The 13,138-nt window shown below is 53.7% G+C and overlaps 5 protein-coding genes across 5 annotated transcripts; 1 reads left to right on the top strand and 4 right to left on the bottom strand.

Moving 5' to 3' along the window:
• Positions 1-249: 249 nt before the first annotated feature.
• HMPREF1541_04824 (L-xylulose reductase) lies at positions 250-1,180 on the bottom strand (the record flags this gene model as incomplete). The annotated part of the gene is made up of 3 exons (XM_008719168.1): positions 250-537; positions 586-1,093; positions 1,152-1,180. The coding sequence occupies 3 exons, from the start codon at positions 1,178-1,180 to the stop codon at positions 250-252; spliced, it is 825 nt and encodes a 274-aa protein (XP_008717390.1).
• A 780-nt stretch (positions 1,181-1,960) lies between these two features.
• Positions 1,961-5,067, bottom strand: HMPREF1541_04823 (uncharacterized protein; the record flags this gene model as incomplete). Its single annotated transcript, XM_008719167.1, has 2 exons — positions 1,961-4,865; positions 4,913-5,067. The coding sequence occupies 2 exons, from the start codon at positions 5,065-5,067 to the stop codon at positions 1,961-1,963; spliced, it is 3,060 nt and encodes a 1,019-aa protein (XP_008717389.1).
• Positions 5,068-5,402: 335 nt separating this feature from the next.
• HMPREF1541_04822 (uncharacterized protein) lies at positions 5,403-6,347 on the top strand (the record flags this gene model as incomplete). The annotated part of the gene is made up of 1 exon (XM_008719166.1): positions 5,403-6,347. The coding sequence occupies one exon, from the start codon at positions 5,403-5,405 to the stop codon at positions 6,345-6,347; it is 945 nt and encodes a 314-aa protein (XP_008717388.1).
• A 1,648-nt stretch (positions 6,348-7,995) lies between these two features.
• HMPREF1541_04821 (uncharacterized protein) lies at positions 7,996-9,832 on the bottom strand (the record flags this gene model as incomplete). The annotated part of the gene is made up of 3 exons (XM_008719165.1): positions 7,996-8,439; positions 8,496-9,166; positions 9,220-9,832. The coding sequence occupies 3 exons, from the start codon at positions 9,830-9,832 to the stop codon at positions 7,996-7,998; spliced, it is 1,728 nt and encodes a 575-aa protein (XP_008717387.1).
• A 1,371-nt stretch (positions 9,833-11,203) lies between these two features.
• Positions 11,204-12,667, bottom strand: HMPREF1541_04820 (uncharacterized protein; the record flags this gene model as incomplete). Its single annotated transcript, XM_008719164.1, has 1 exon — positions 11,204-12,667. One exon carries the CDS (start codon positions 12,665-12,667, stop codon positions 11,204-11,206), a length of 1,464 nt encoding a protein of 487 aa, XP_008717386.1.
• Between the last annotated feature and the right edge of the window lie 471 nt (positions 12,668-13,138).

Below are 13,138 nucleotides of genomic sequence, written 5' to 3'. Positions count from 1 at the left end.
GGACTATCCACGAGCAACTCCTACGGAAGGTACAAGGCCTCGTACAGTACTAGTTGCTGGTGAGCGCGTTGTTCTCTGTTGAGACGATATGGGTTATCTAACTTAAGGCGCAAAGTCTTTGGAAGACACAGAAGAGCTGATTTAATGACTTTTGTTTTCATCAAGTTCGGCTATCTATGCCTCATGTCGTAACTGCATACGGCGCTGTACAATATTGTGCCTTTTAAGAGACACGCGCGCCCACTTGATCTAACGAGCCGTGTAGCCACCATCGATGACAATATCGGCACCAGTGGTATACGAGCTAGCATCGGACGCAAGATAGACGTAGGCACCCTTGAGCTCGGTAGCCTTAGCATCACGGCCGAGAGGAATCATGCTGTGCCAGAGATCTTGAGTCTTCTTGTCGATGAAGTCAGACAGGCCAGTGTCGATATAGCCAGGGGAAACTGAGTTGACGCGGGCGAAGTCCCGCCATTCGTTGGCAAGAGAGCGAGCCAGGTGGATACAGCCAGCCTTAGCAACGTTGTAAGAAGTCTACGTGTGTCAGCTTGGATACCGAGGGGTTCATTCCTGTGCGCTTACCTGTTCCTGAGGGAAGTTGGCAATGTGACCTGACATGGAGGCAGTGATGACGAGCGAGCCAGTTTGTCTCTCCTTGAAATGATGGCCGACGGCCTTGGCGCAGTGGAATACGCCAGTCAGATCGGTGTCGATGACCTCCTTCCAGTCATCAACACTGGCATCCAGGACACCGGCGTTGGCAGTGCGGCCAGCGTTTGCGATCAGGACATCGATCTTGCCGAAGTCCTTGATGACGTTCTCGACCAACTTCTGCACGTCGGCATAGTCGCCGACGTTGCACTTGTATGGGATACACTTGACGCCGTATTTCTCAGAGATTTCCTTTGCATTCTTCTCACCTCCTTGTGGGCGGGAGCTGTAAGTGATGGCGACGTCGGCACCAAATTCGGCGCAGCCACGGGCGGCCTCGGTGCCAATGCCAGTGGCACCGGATGCACCAGTGACAATGACGACCTTGCCCTTCAGGCTGAACAGGTCATGGAGGCTGTGGTAGAAAGTCAATAAATGCCTGCGGGGTCATGGTGTAGGGTTTTGTTAAGAAATCAGAACAAGCTGCGGCGACATACCTAGTAGATTTGGGAACAGAGACAGGCATGATGGCGGTTGGTAGGAACAATGTCTGATCAACGAATTTGAAACGCTATGGCGAGCAGAGGGGAGTGAAGGAGAAACGCAGACAAGTGGTGGGAGCAGTCTCAGTTCTTATACAAGCTTGCGGCTGGAAACATTTCCTTTGCTCCTCTGATGCATCGGAGCGACCAGGAAACACGAGGATGCCCACCCCACCACTCGACTTACGTCACCGATTGGCTCAGCGTGTCTTGCCCCTCATAGCTCGTGAGCACAAGATTTAGAGCCACCAACACCGAGAACTGTCAACGACTCAGCATGCGCAGGCCGTGCAGCTCCGTCATGTTCCTACATGGGCCGGCTTGTCCGCCGTGAACCTACCATCACTCCCTGTTGCTGGCGTTTTGGTTTTCCCAATCCAGGAAAGATTCCTAGCGCCTGCATTGGTGACTAAGAGTCGGATGAATATGCAACTACTCCCTTAGTCACACTCCTGTCTTTATGGTTGATTCAGCAACGGGCTGCCTTTGAATGGAAAAGAGCATGAAACCTTTCCCCTCAAAAGCAATCCTGTTGGCATGCTCTTGAAGCTGGCACAACCTTGACTTTCTGTGGCACAGGGTCCCCGTCAAGACTCAAGCGAGGCTGATCAGCATGATTGAGGTGGCCGTTGAGATCCCGTAGCGCCCGAGGCACTGGACGTCGCAACTAGAAGTCTTGATCAACAGGGGTATTCCAGGGCCAAGCCGGGGCAACGATCAGGCACAGCTCCTCCGAAGTCTGCCTCCTCTTCAGGCCGACAGCTTCAGTAACCGAAGACTTCGCCCACACTGAGACCTGTAACACGTGCCCCAGGCAGAGCCACGAAGATCAGAGTAAAGTCAACGACTAGTAACACCCCACTAGCCATAAGAAACCTGGGCATGAATACTCTGTATAGCATCAGATGTCGCCGAAGGTGACCTGCCCACAGGGTCGTCGCAAGTTGAATGGTTGCGTAATATAACATATGGGATAGTGCTGCATTGGCCACATCGCTCCAAATTCCACGAAGCCCATCTCTGGAGATTGGGCGCTTCCAGAGCACAACGAGTGGTACCGCAGCTGCGCACAGAATCTGAGCTCCGAATGTGTTCAGCATAACCAGTAAAGGCGTCCATGGGTACTGCACTGTGCGTAGTGCAACGAACGCTGAGTTCCACTGCACAGCAGCCATTGCTGCCTGATGCCCGGTTTTGAAGAAGTGATAAGACCCAAGCATTGCAAGCATAACCGGTCCAACGGACGAGTTGGACACTTCCGTTATCGTGAGCGAGTTGGTGTCGAGAATCTCGAGCAGGCACAATATTTGCCAGGTGCAAATGGCGAGTGAGAATTGACCCATTGGCGGCAGGAGCAGACAGGTTGCCACAACTAGGATCGGTATAAGGAAGAAAAATCGACTTCCAAACGCGTTGGCGTACCCGAGAATCACGATCTGCGGGCGCGAGTCACCCTTTGCAGTGGGCATCCTGGCCCCCTGATTGAGCGTGATGTCGATGCACGGTTTTGCCCATACGAAAATGGCGATGCCCACAGGCAGTGCCACTGCAAGAGCCAACCGCGCAATGGTGATATTGATCGTCATCAGAGCCGACGGAGAAAGTAGATTTGCGAGCCATTCACCATTGTTTGCTGCATCGAGCACCCAATAAGTGGCCACAAGCGCCAGACCCATCCGGAAGCCGAATGCGATCCAGAGTCCGGAAGATCCAGCCCAAGAAGCAGTCCCTTGGTAGAAAGCCTTGACGATTTCTGGAAGGAACAGCGCAATGATTAAAGGGATTAGCAGCTGCCATGGTGCCGAAGTTGATGAGGTTGACGAAGCATAAAAAGTTGATCGACACCCTGGCATTTGCTCTTCTCGGCAAAGGCGAGAGTAAGATGCAAGACGTGTCAGAATGGTGAAGACAACTGACTGATATGTCCCGAGGATTCTGTCGGAATTTGATGCTTGCCGCAAAGACGACATGATAGCGACTACGCCGAAGCTGGACAAGAAGAATAGCAAGATTGTATCTTCGTGGATCGTGTACGAATTCGCCGCGAATCCTGCAGCCTGGCTGATGCAGAAGAAGAACATCATTGCACCCCACAGGGACGGCTTGAGGTGCTGCGAAAGTCCTGTTCGCTGTTGCCAGAGGCTAGCGAAAAAAGACATAGGGCCCCCGGCCGCGGCGCCGAAAACGCACCCCCGAATGGCTGTGAAGTATTCCGGAAAGGCAACACCCAGCACTGGTCCAGTAATGACACCGGCTCCCACTCCGAGACCAATTGATCTCAGCAGCTGAGGCAGAACGTTCGCCTTGTCACCAGTCGAAAGTCGGGAGAAAATAGCCAAGGCAACCAAAGCCATTGCTGAGATGATCACACCGCAGACCATGTCTGTCAGATCGAAGTTCGCCCAAAGTCGTCTATACATGCCAATCGTTTCTGCATGCCACTGTTGATAATGCTGATGAACCTTCTGCCACTTATCCTTCCCAGATGCCCGTACAGATTCCAAAAGGCGCCGGTGGCTTTCTTGCTGTGCTTCATTGGTCCCGAGATCGCGTGCTTTGCTGTACTGAGTCTGATAGTTCTGGACTTGGCCGAGCGCGAGAAGCTCCGCCGCAGCTAGATTCTCCCAGCCGTTGTTGTTTGGTCCAATAAATGCCTCCGGTATTGGCGTACCCAGATTATTATAGGGAATTGGTAGTCCGAGGAGAAGGGACAGTGTTGAGACAAGATCAATCTGGCCAACCGTACGCTCCTTAGCTGTAGAGGGAGGATAAACATGAGCAGGGTCAGTGCGTCCAAATCGAGGTGCTTTTGAATACATCCATAGGGCAGCTTCAACCTCGTCATCCGACTCGCCGCCATGATCGCCTTTCGTGTCCATACCGTGATCGCCCATGACTACCAGCAAAGTCTCGGAGTCAATTCCGTTTGCAATATCGGAAATTACACCGTTCATTTGACGCAGCTTGTCAGCCATAGCAGGGTGATTCGGCCCATAGCGATGCCCCGCATGATCGACTCCTAGGAAATGGCCGAAGATCACATCCCATGAGGATTGCCGACTGTGTTCCAAGAGAGGCATGATGTGCTGAATCACCCCATTGTCAACGGTATGCAGATCCCAGACGTTAAAAGAATCATATGCGTGGGTAAGGTTTGCATCGAAGTATCCGGGAAATAATGCGTGCCATGTATCGTCTCCAAGATGTACCACTGTTTTGCCAGCGGCCCTCAGTTGTGCCACGAGATTGTCCTCTTCAATATCAGTCCCTGCAAAATTTGAGCCCGCATCTATGAATACAGGCAGCGTGCCAGTAGTCAATCCCTTTAGTCTCTGTAGAGTCGTGGTCGGAGGATCGGCTATGAATGGCGTTAGGATTGCGTTTGCGGGAGATTTAGAAGCTGTATCATATAAAAAGGGTAAATTGTCGAGGTAGTATCCCGGAGCACGGTCGCTGGGAGCAGCGTGTGAAGGGACGGTGAAATCATAGCGCAGCGCATCTATTATGATTACAATTGCTTTTTCAAAACTTTTAGGATGCCAGCATCCATTCTCAGTGGTAATGGTTGTGCCATCTGGCAGAAGTCGACAGTCTGACTTGCTGTCGAGAACGAGTCGCGTCAAAAGGAAACCTTTCGCGAAAAAGAGTAATCCGAGCATCTGAACGGTCCTGATCTGGTCAGTAAAGTATTGCCATTAGTGGCGACAGGCGCGTACATAAACCACAATAGTAGCAGAGATACGAGAATATGCGAGACATTGAATGCTAAAGTTTTCCGCTTGTTCTCTGCTTCAACACGCTGGTCTGCAGCGGCAGACAGGACATCTTGCTCGGGGGGGTCGGTCTCGGCGCCAGCTTCATGGTCAGGCATGGTGAGTACAGCGACAAAGGAGAGAATTTGATATCAACAAAACATTGAGAAAGGAAAGGTATCTATCGAGCGCTGAAAAGCGATGGAAATGCGTAGTGGTTCAAGTTGGGGAGACGCAGCTTCTTTGGGGTGCAGTCTGACTGTGGAGATCCTTCGCGAACAGGAACGAGCAGTTTTAGAGTTTCGGGAGATCGACACTAGCGGCAAGATATCCTTGGCTTATGCAAGCAAGCGGTCGCAGGCAGAACGCCATCGAAATTGTATCGACATCGTGCTATTTCGCCCTTTTTAATCATATCGCTTCTTCTCGCAGCTCTGATCAACATCCATTCGATATGGCGGACACCGAAGCGCCTGTCGTGTCTTTCAAGAAGCGCGGGAACAAAGCCAAGGCCAACATTCGCAAACGAGAAGCCACGCCGCCACCATCAGATTCAGACTCGGGCTTCACCTCCTCAGAAGATGAGGGCGGCCGAAAGATAAAGCGCAGACGAAAAAATGCTACTGTTGCCGCATCTTCGGCTGCCAATCGCTCACAGCGTGCTGAGATTGTGCCAGCAACAACAAGCTCTGTCAAGGTCCTGAGCACACAAGATGACGCTACCAAAACAGAAGACTGGTACGAGAATAGCGAGGTTCGTCCAACTACGCGGCACCCGGCACCGAATCAAAGCAGTGGATCCGCACCGGACGGTACCTATAAAGGCGTTGCCAATTATACCTCCTTCCTCCAAAGGAATCCAGATCGAGAGCCGAAGTCGGTTGGGCCACAAAAGGGCTCCTCAAACGTCCGCACCATCACAGTCACCGATTTTGCGCCTGATGTGTGCAAAGACTACAAAAAGACCGGCTTCTGCGGGTTTGGAGATTCGTGCAAGTTCTTGCACGCTCGCGAAGATTATGCGCAGGGCTGGCAATTAGACCGAGAGTGGGACATTCAGACACAGGGCAAAAAGCAGCAGGGAAAGACTGTTGCTTCAGCAAACAGAAACGGCCAATCGGGTACGGATGACCAGGATGACGATGCCTTACTAGAGAGCATTCCTTTTGCATGTGTCATCTGCACCGAGCAGTACAAGAACCCCATCATCACGAAATGTGGGCATTATTTCTGTGAATCGTGTGCCTTGAAGCGGTACAGGAAAGATCCGTCATGCGCCATCTGCGGAACCGGCACAGGAGGCGTGTTCAACGTCGCGAAGAAACTGAACAAGCTCCTGGAGAGAAAGCGAAATAGGGCACTGGAGAAAGACGACGCTGGAGTTCGTGCTGAAGCTTGAAACCTCCGCGGTTTGGCACACCCGCAACAAACTTCTTTTCCCGTAGAAACAAATTACTTCTTCTTCTCCTCTTCCGTCTCCAACTGCCCCGTACAAGCCCGATGCTCCACGATGCGCCCCTCAGCATCCATCCTCACAAAGTCCGTGATGCGCAGGCTCACGCGCCGCCCCGAAGTGGGAATCCCCATGTACTCGCCCACGTGCACAGCCCTCAAGACCTTGGTCGTCGCAACCACGTCGCCCTGGCAGATACTCTGCGTGATCCCCATGCGGATGTCGCCGAACGTGGCGTGCAGCTACTGCAGCGTGGGCCCGACCCCCGCGCGGTCGTGCGGCGGGCCACTGTGGTTGACGAAATCGGGGGACCAGAGTGTCTCGATCACGGATAGGTCGAGCTTTTGTTGCACGTTGAAGATGACGGAGCGTACGGTGGCGAGGTTCTGCTCGGGAGTCGGCTGAATGGTTGCTGGTTAGTGGTGTGCTGGTGGGGAAAGTGTGGTGAGCAAGGATGATGGGAGAGGTATACACGCTTTCTGAGAGCTGCGCTGAGCTCCAGTATGGGTGTGCGCGGGCTTGTCTAATGACTGATTCAGTCTGTCAAGTTAGCAGGTAAAGCGTGCCATTTTGGGGTCTACAAGTGGTTGCCTTATTTGCTTAGATGGAGCTGACACTCGTACACCAATAAGACACATTCGTACCGGGCACAGTTCTCTCATTCCCGAGTCGTACTATTACGCCAACCGATCACTGCAATCACCAACAGAACGAGTTGATGTCCGACAGTCAACGCCTATGTCGCCAAGTCAGTAGTTGGGATAGGTGATAATTAGAAAGCGGATCCTCGCCGTTGGTTACTTCTGCATTGCCGGGAAGCTCAGGCACATTGGTTTGAGGACTGATAGACAGGCGCTTCATTGCGATCCTCCGATAAGCAACGAGTCCGTGTACATACTGCTTCATCCGGAGCAGATCTTGCACTGCCTGGAAGTGAGGTATGGTATGCCAAGCCTTTCACTGCCTGCTCTCGAGCCTCCCTCCCCTGAGTCTGGTCCAGACCTCCTACTTTCAGGGTATTCACTTGACCATCGTGTGCCTCACCTTGCTGATTGCCCCATAGACGGTCACTCTCCGACATCCTCATCCGCGTGCCTCTTCTCGCGCTGAGTCAAGCGGCTCCTGCTCACGGCCTTCCTGCAGAGGCAAGTTTATCTTGGATTCGATCTATTCACTGGCATCTTCCTTTCTGCTCACCTCGGTGATAAGTAAGTTATTGTCTGCTACAGCTGTCGTTGAGAACAGAAAGAGGTACTGCAGAGAGGCAGAGAGATGGTCCTTGTCACTCTACCACAGTCCGGTCTCACATGACACACAGCAACGGTTTGGGCAATACCAACTCCTTCTTGAACACGGAGCATTGCGAGCCCCCATATCCACAAAGACATAGAGATCCAAATCCAAATAGCATTACACTAATATGTACTCGCTCGAACGCTCGACCTAAGAAAGGTTGCCCCCTAATTTCACAGCCGCGGGCTCTAGCAGCCCACGATCTGGGGTGGCACACCTGGTTGGCATGACCACAAGTGAACCCCGGCTTCGTCCACACACTGCGGATCACGGTCAACAAAGAACAGCCTGCTATCTGCAGTCACCTCTCGTCTTCCTCCCCAACGACGTCCAGGGCTTCGCTGGCCCCAGGTTTACTCGCCAGGCTCCCGGTGCTGCCCCTCTTCCCTTGCCTTTTCTTGCCCACACTCCCGGCCGCACTCCCGCCATCTTTCCCGCCAGTGCCGCCCTCCTTCTTCGGCGTTTGTGGGCCGGCATGAATGCCGTTAGGCGGAGGGTTGATTTCCTCCTTCTTTTCGTCCTTCTTGGCCCCTAGGCCTGGCGGCCCTTTCGAAAACATCGCTTTGAGCGCCTCCTTCTGCTTGCGCTTCTCCTCCTTCTCTCTCTTCTCCCGCTCAGCGGGGCTTTCGGCGGCCTCTTTTGCAGAAGCGTACTCTTTCCATTTTCGCCAGCCGTCGAAGTCAATGAGCGCCTGCATACAGCCCCATTCGGTGACTTTGCGCTCCATCCACACAAAATTGACAGGCTATCAAACAATGTCAGTACGGTCCAAGAGCCCAGGACCAGGGTCAATCGACTTACCTTTGTCAAGAAATCGTTACAACCTGCCGCCAAGGCCTCATGACGGTCACTCTGTAGCGAGCTGGCCGTCAACGCAACAATAATGACAGGACTTTTGAAACCCGCTTTGTCACCAAGATTATCCTCTGCCTTAAGTTCCCGGACTTCGTGGCCGGCTTCGCCTGGGCTGCCGCCACCACTCCCGTTCTTTCCGCCGAAAACACCAATTCCGTTCACCAACTCTAATCGTCGAATCTCTTTTGTGGCCGCGAGTCCGTTCATGACGGGCAGCTGAATGTCCATAAGCACCAGATGGAACCCACCCTCTCGCCACTTCTCGACGGCTTCCTTGCCATCCTGAGCACTCTTCCAGCGCACTTTCAGGCGCTTCATAAAAGCTTCGAGTAGCTTCAAATTGATGACATTGTCTTCGACGATCAGTACGTTGATGGGAGGCACAGTGCCGTCGAGCAGCGAAGCCGAGGCGGGCTTCGGATTGGCGCCGTCGCCATTAGCTGTTGCCGAAGCTCCTGGGCGGGAGCTGGAGGTCTTCTTCTTTTTTGGCCTTTGGCCGGGGTGTGGTGAGGAAACGCGGTTGGGAGGCGTGATGGAAGGCTTATCTCGGTCGACGGATGGAGCTGGTGGCGTGGGAATCGGTGCGGAAGGTTGGCTATTCAGTTGTGCTTTAGGCTCTGATTTGGCTGCGTTAGTGAGGAAGCCACAGGGCGCGAGTTGAAAGACATACCTATTAGGGCACCGTTCGGTTGTGTTGTGTGAAGGACTGTAGGGGAAGAAGTATGCTGCCGTCCGTATTTTGGACGACCGGCGTGCCGGCGTGAGTGTCCACCGCCAGGGCTGGGCAGAGGAGGAAGCTGGCCCGTAGAAAGCACGGCCATCGAGTGTACCGGACCGTGATTTGTCTGCACGATATGCGGTGATTGCACCGGCATAGGTCCAAAGTAGTCTCGCGCAGCATCGTCGGGTCGATAGTGTTCGGAGGGAAGATAGTATGTCATTTGATGATTGCCTGGGCGGGGCGATGGTCGAGGTGTTCGCCCTTTCGCAAGCTCAATTATGAGAGCATCTTCAATTGTTTGCCCCCCGGGGAAGTGGTCGTCCAGGGTGCGCCCGATGGGCTCTTCAGGTCCAAGTGTCCGTTCGTGGCCAGCAGATCCAGCATTGAGTTGGTCACGAGCCACGATCTTGAGCGTAATGTCAGGTGAATCGATAGTCCTGCCTAGCGAGTTGGCGTATTTGAACAGGATAACATCGCGAAGACTGTCAACCAGATCATCCCCATTGACCTCGACGCGCGTGGCCGAAGCGTTTGGGCGCTTCACCCATACTTTGCGCAGCATGACTCCGGCTACCGGTTCGGGCACATGTCGGTTTCGAGGGCGACGAGCTCCAGACGGCGGCGGCGGGGGGGATGCGGGCGGATCAGGATCGCAATCGACGACAATCGAGGGATGATTCGACGTGGCAGGAGTCGAAGGTTCGACGACGACTTTGGAATCTTTGGACGGCGGACGTTGAGGTAATGGAGGAATGTCTTTCTCTGACTGCGGCTGGCGATCGCCCTCAGCCTGCGATTTGGACCTGGACGATCTGCCAATCACGGTACCGGACAAGCTCCTTAGTAAAGGTATCCGACTTCGAGCACTCTCACGGATCCTCATTCTATCAAACATAACAGCCGCGGTGGCGTAGAGTAAATCATAATTAACCACAGAGATATTGGAACGTGAAGGTCTTGCCGTTGGAAGATCCGCTGGGATGAGTAAGGCAAGGCCCCAGATGGCGCTTGGTCTGTCACTGTGAAATTGGAGTCTTGAAATTCTTAACCGGAATATCTTCGATTCAGGTTGGCCTCACCGATGCACGAAGCAGCGCCGCACCTTTCCGGCTGCCAACAAAGCCACTGGTCAGACGTTCCTGCCGGCCCGCGTTTATCTACGTGTTTACCAACTAAACAGGCGACGACAGCCACTGACTGGATGCTCGCCAGGTTTCTGTCCGGGTCTGCCCTGTGCCAGTTGGTTTGAAATGTCCGCCTTGTCCCACTAGTTTCCTGCTTTTAGAATCGGCGTCGCGAGACAACAAGAATGGGCTACGAAAAGCTTACGATGCCAGAATTGCGCGTGAAGCCGCGGAGCGCTTCATATTGCTGCCCTAGAGCGAAGAAGGGATGTTTCTCCCATCCGAAAGTATCCCGAGGGTAGGTATTCAAGAAGTGCTCCAAAAAGAGTCAAAACCTCATTAGATCACAGCACATGCTAGAAGCTACTATATAACCGTGCGGTAGCCCGATCCTTCCCATCCTAGGCTTGCTGGAATCGAGATACACAAACGCCGCTTCCCAAGTGCTCGCCCTCCGCTGACACCACATTGCTCGTGCTATGCTGTATCATGAAGCCTGTCACTCTTTGCTAAAGGGGAATTCCAGGCCAGTGAAAACACAGAAAACAGAAACGAGGAACCCATTCCAGCGCATAGCAAACCCTCTGCCGACGCTCCTGCTGCCAATGATCCCGAGGCTGTTGGTATGTGTTGTGTCCATGCTTAATGCCCCGTCCCCGACCCTCCCCTCGAGGGAACCACAGATGCCGCTCGCTGAACATGACAAAAACGACGCTATGTAAAAACGAAGTGCTCGCGAAGACCGATGACGCCGTCTCAGAGCACTTCATGTCTCATTACCACTGCGCAATCGCCAGGGCCGCACACTCTCAACGGCCCATCATATAGTCGGGGTACATCGGACCCGTATTTGGCGCAGATGTTGATGGAGGCGTCTGCACTTGCCTTGGCATAGGCAGCACACCGCCTCCGAGTCCGGGGCCTTGGTGCATAAAGGCGACGGCACCCATACCTGGCCCACCGACTGGAGGTAATGGGGCATTTCCAGACGTTGCCATCATAGACGGCATACTCAAGCCCGGTGGCGGCCCATTGGCCGTCGAAAAGCCTGCAGGAGCTATCCCACCCGGAGAGTTGGTAGCCATCGGCCCTACGTGTGTTGAATGATTGTTGCCGCCAGGCTGACCCGCCCGTATACCCAAAGGATTTTTTGAAAAGCTCAGGCGAATGCCACCCTTGACGCTGTTGTGTAGCTGCACACCATACAGCTCATTGAGTGCTTTAGTTGCAAAAGAAATATCCTCAAACTCTACAAAGCACATTGGTCCATTCTGCTTAGTGCGGAAGCAAAGTCTCCTATAACCTCTCTGCTTGGAGAACAATGCTTTCAGCTCGTCTTCTGAGGTGTCGATAGGGAGATTGCCGACGTAGAGAGTGTTGCAGGGCGGATTCTGATCAGCCGGGTTCACAGGAGGATAATTATGTCGCAGAAATTGTTGGTTCGGATATGCTGATCGGGGTCCTGTGGTTGGAGTGAAGTTACTGTGTGGGCTGTAAGGGTGCATTGCCGACTGGGGAGAAGTGATTCGTCCTCCAGGTACAGCCTTTTGGACATCGGTATTGAGCGTTAGGCCTGCAAATGCGGACGTGGGAGGCTGACTGCCCTGTCGCGATGGCGGTTGATTCTTGATGTACGAGAGGGGGTCGTTGATAAGATCGCCAGTCTCGTCGTCACCTCCTTCCTCGCCGATGATTAGCTTGCCGGTCATCCTGCGATCTTTCATCGTCGCGTTCGGCGAGTGGGGTGAGAAGATGGTCTGCATATGTGAACTGGCATCTGAGGACTGATCTGGAGGCGACCCGATCACAGGAGGCGAGACCTTGTCCATGGCTTGGAAAGTGCCGTTGAACCGAGATGATTTTGCATTGGGCGGAGGTGACACAGAATGGGCGACCTTGCGAGCCGCCAGTGGATCAATGGTGTTCCTCCTTCCTAGAGCGCCCAGGGCCGGCCCAGATATAACGTTGACAATCATGTTGGCCTGTCCGGCAGTATTTGGCTTTCCGTCGAGCATCGCACGTGCTTCAGACGCACTGTTGACCGACGTAAAGCGGGCAATGGCGGTAGCAAAGCCGGCATCCTCCTCGTATTCGTTTGGAACGACCTCGGTGTCCTTCAAGTCCTTCGCAAACAGCAGCATAGTGCGCAAGGCTTCAGCAGAAGTGTTTTTCGGGAGTTTGCGAAGTAAAATAGTGGTGGGGAAGGCGTTGCTCTCCAGGTTAGCGGTGGACATCCTGCGATCGGTCATCATGGCGGCTTGCTTTGCGCTCATGGTGAACGGGTACTCTGGTCGGACCTCGTGTCGGATGGCGGCTATCGCAGTCATGCTTTAGTCGGCGATTGCGCGTTCCGAAGAATGAATGCCGATGGTTGCACTCCAGAGGACAAGCTGGGCTGGGGTCGAGACAGTCCCCGGAATGGCTGCTGAGTGAAACGAACTGTGCGCATCTGCTGCTCAAGATGTAGCGCGCAAGTCACGCAAAGGTGTTGTGTCGCGTTCGCACCGCACGCTCAGGCTAATCAATGAGATGAGGGCGCTAAGGGGAGATCGCCGGTCGGCCAGCCTTGCGAGGGGTGCTGACGAGGTCGTTGAGATATGTCGTAGATGACAATCGTGCTGTCAAGAGCAAAGATGCCAGATACAGTGCGCGATTGTAACACAGAATGTTGACAGAGTTGAGCAGCGAAGTGACACAGGAATTTCCGGAACGCGTATAGAGCGCGAGTTAGGGCGAAATGCTGG

The sequence above is a fragment of the Cyphellophora europaea genome (assembly GCF_000365145.1).
Source record: "Cyphellophora europaea CBS 101466 unplaced genomic scaffold supercont1.4, whole genome shotgun sequence".
NCBI lineage: Eukaryota > Fungi > Ascomycota > Eurotiomycetes > Chaetothyriales > Cyphellophoraceae > Cyphellophora > Cyphellophora europaea.
Note: the sequence above shows the minus strand (reverse complement) of the source record. Positions and strands in the feature narration are given on the sequence as shown.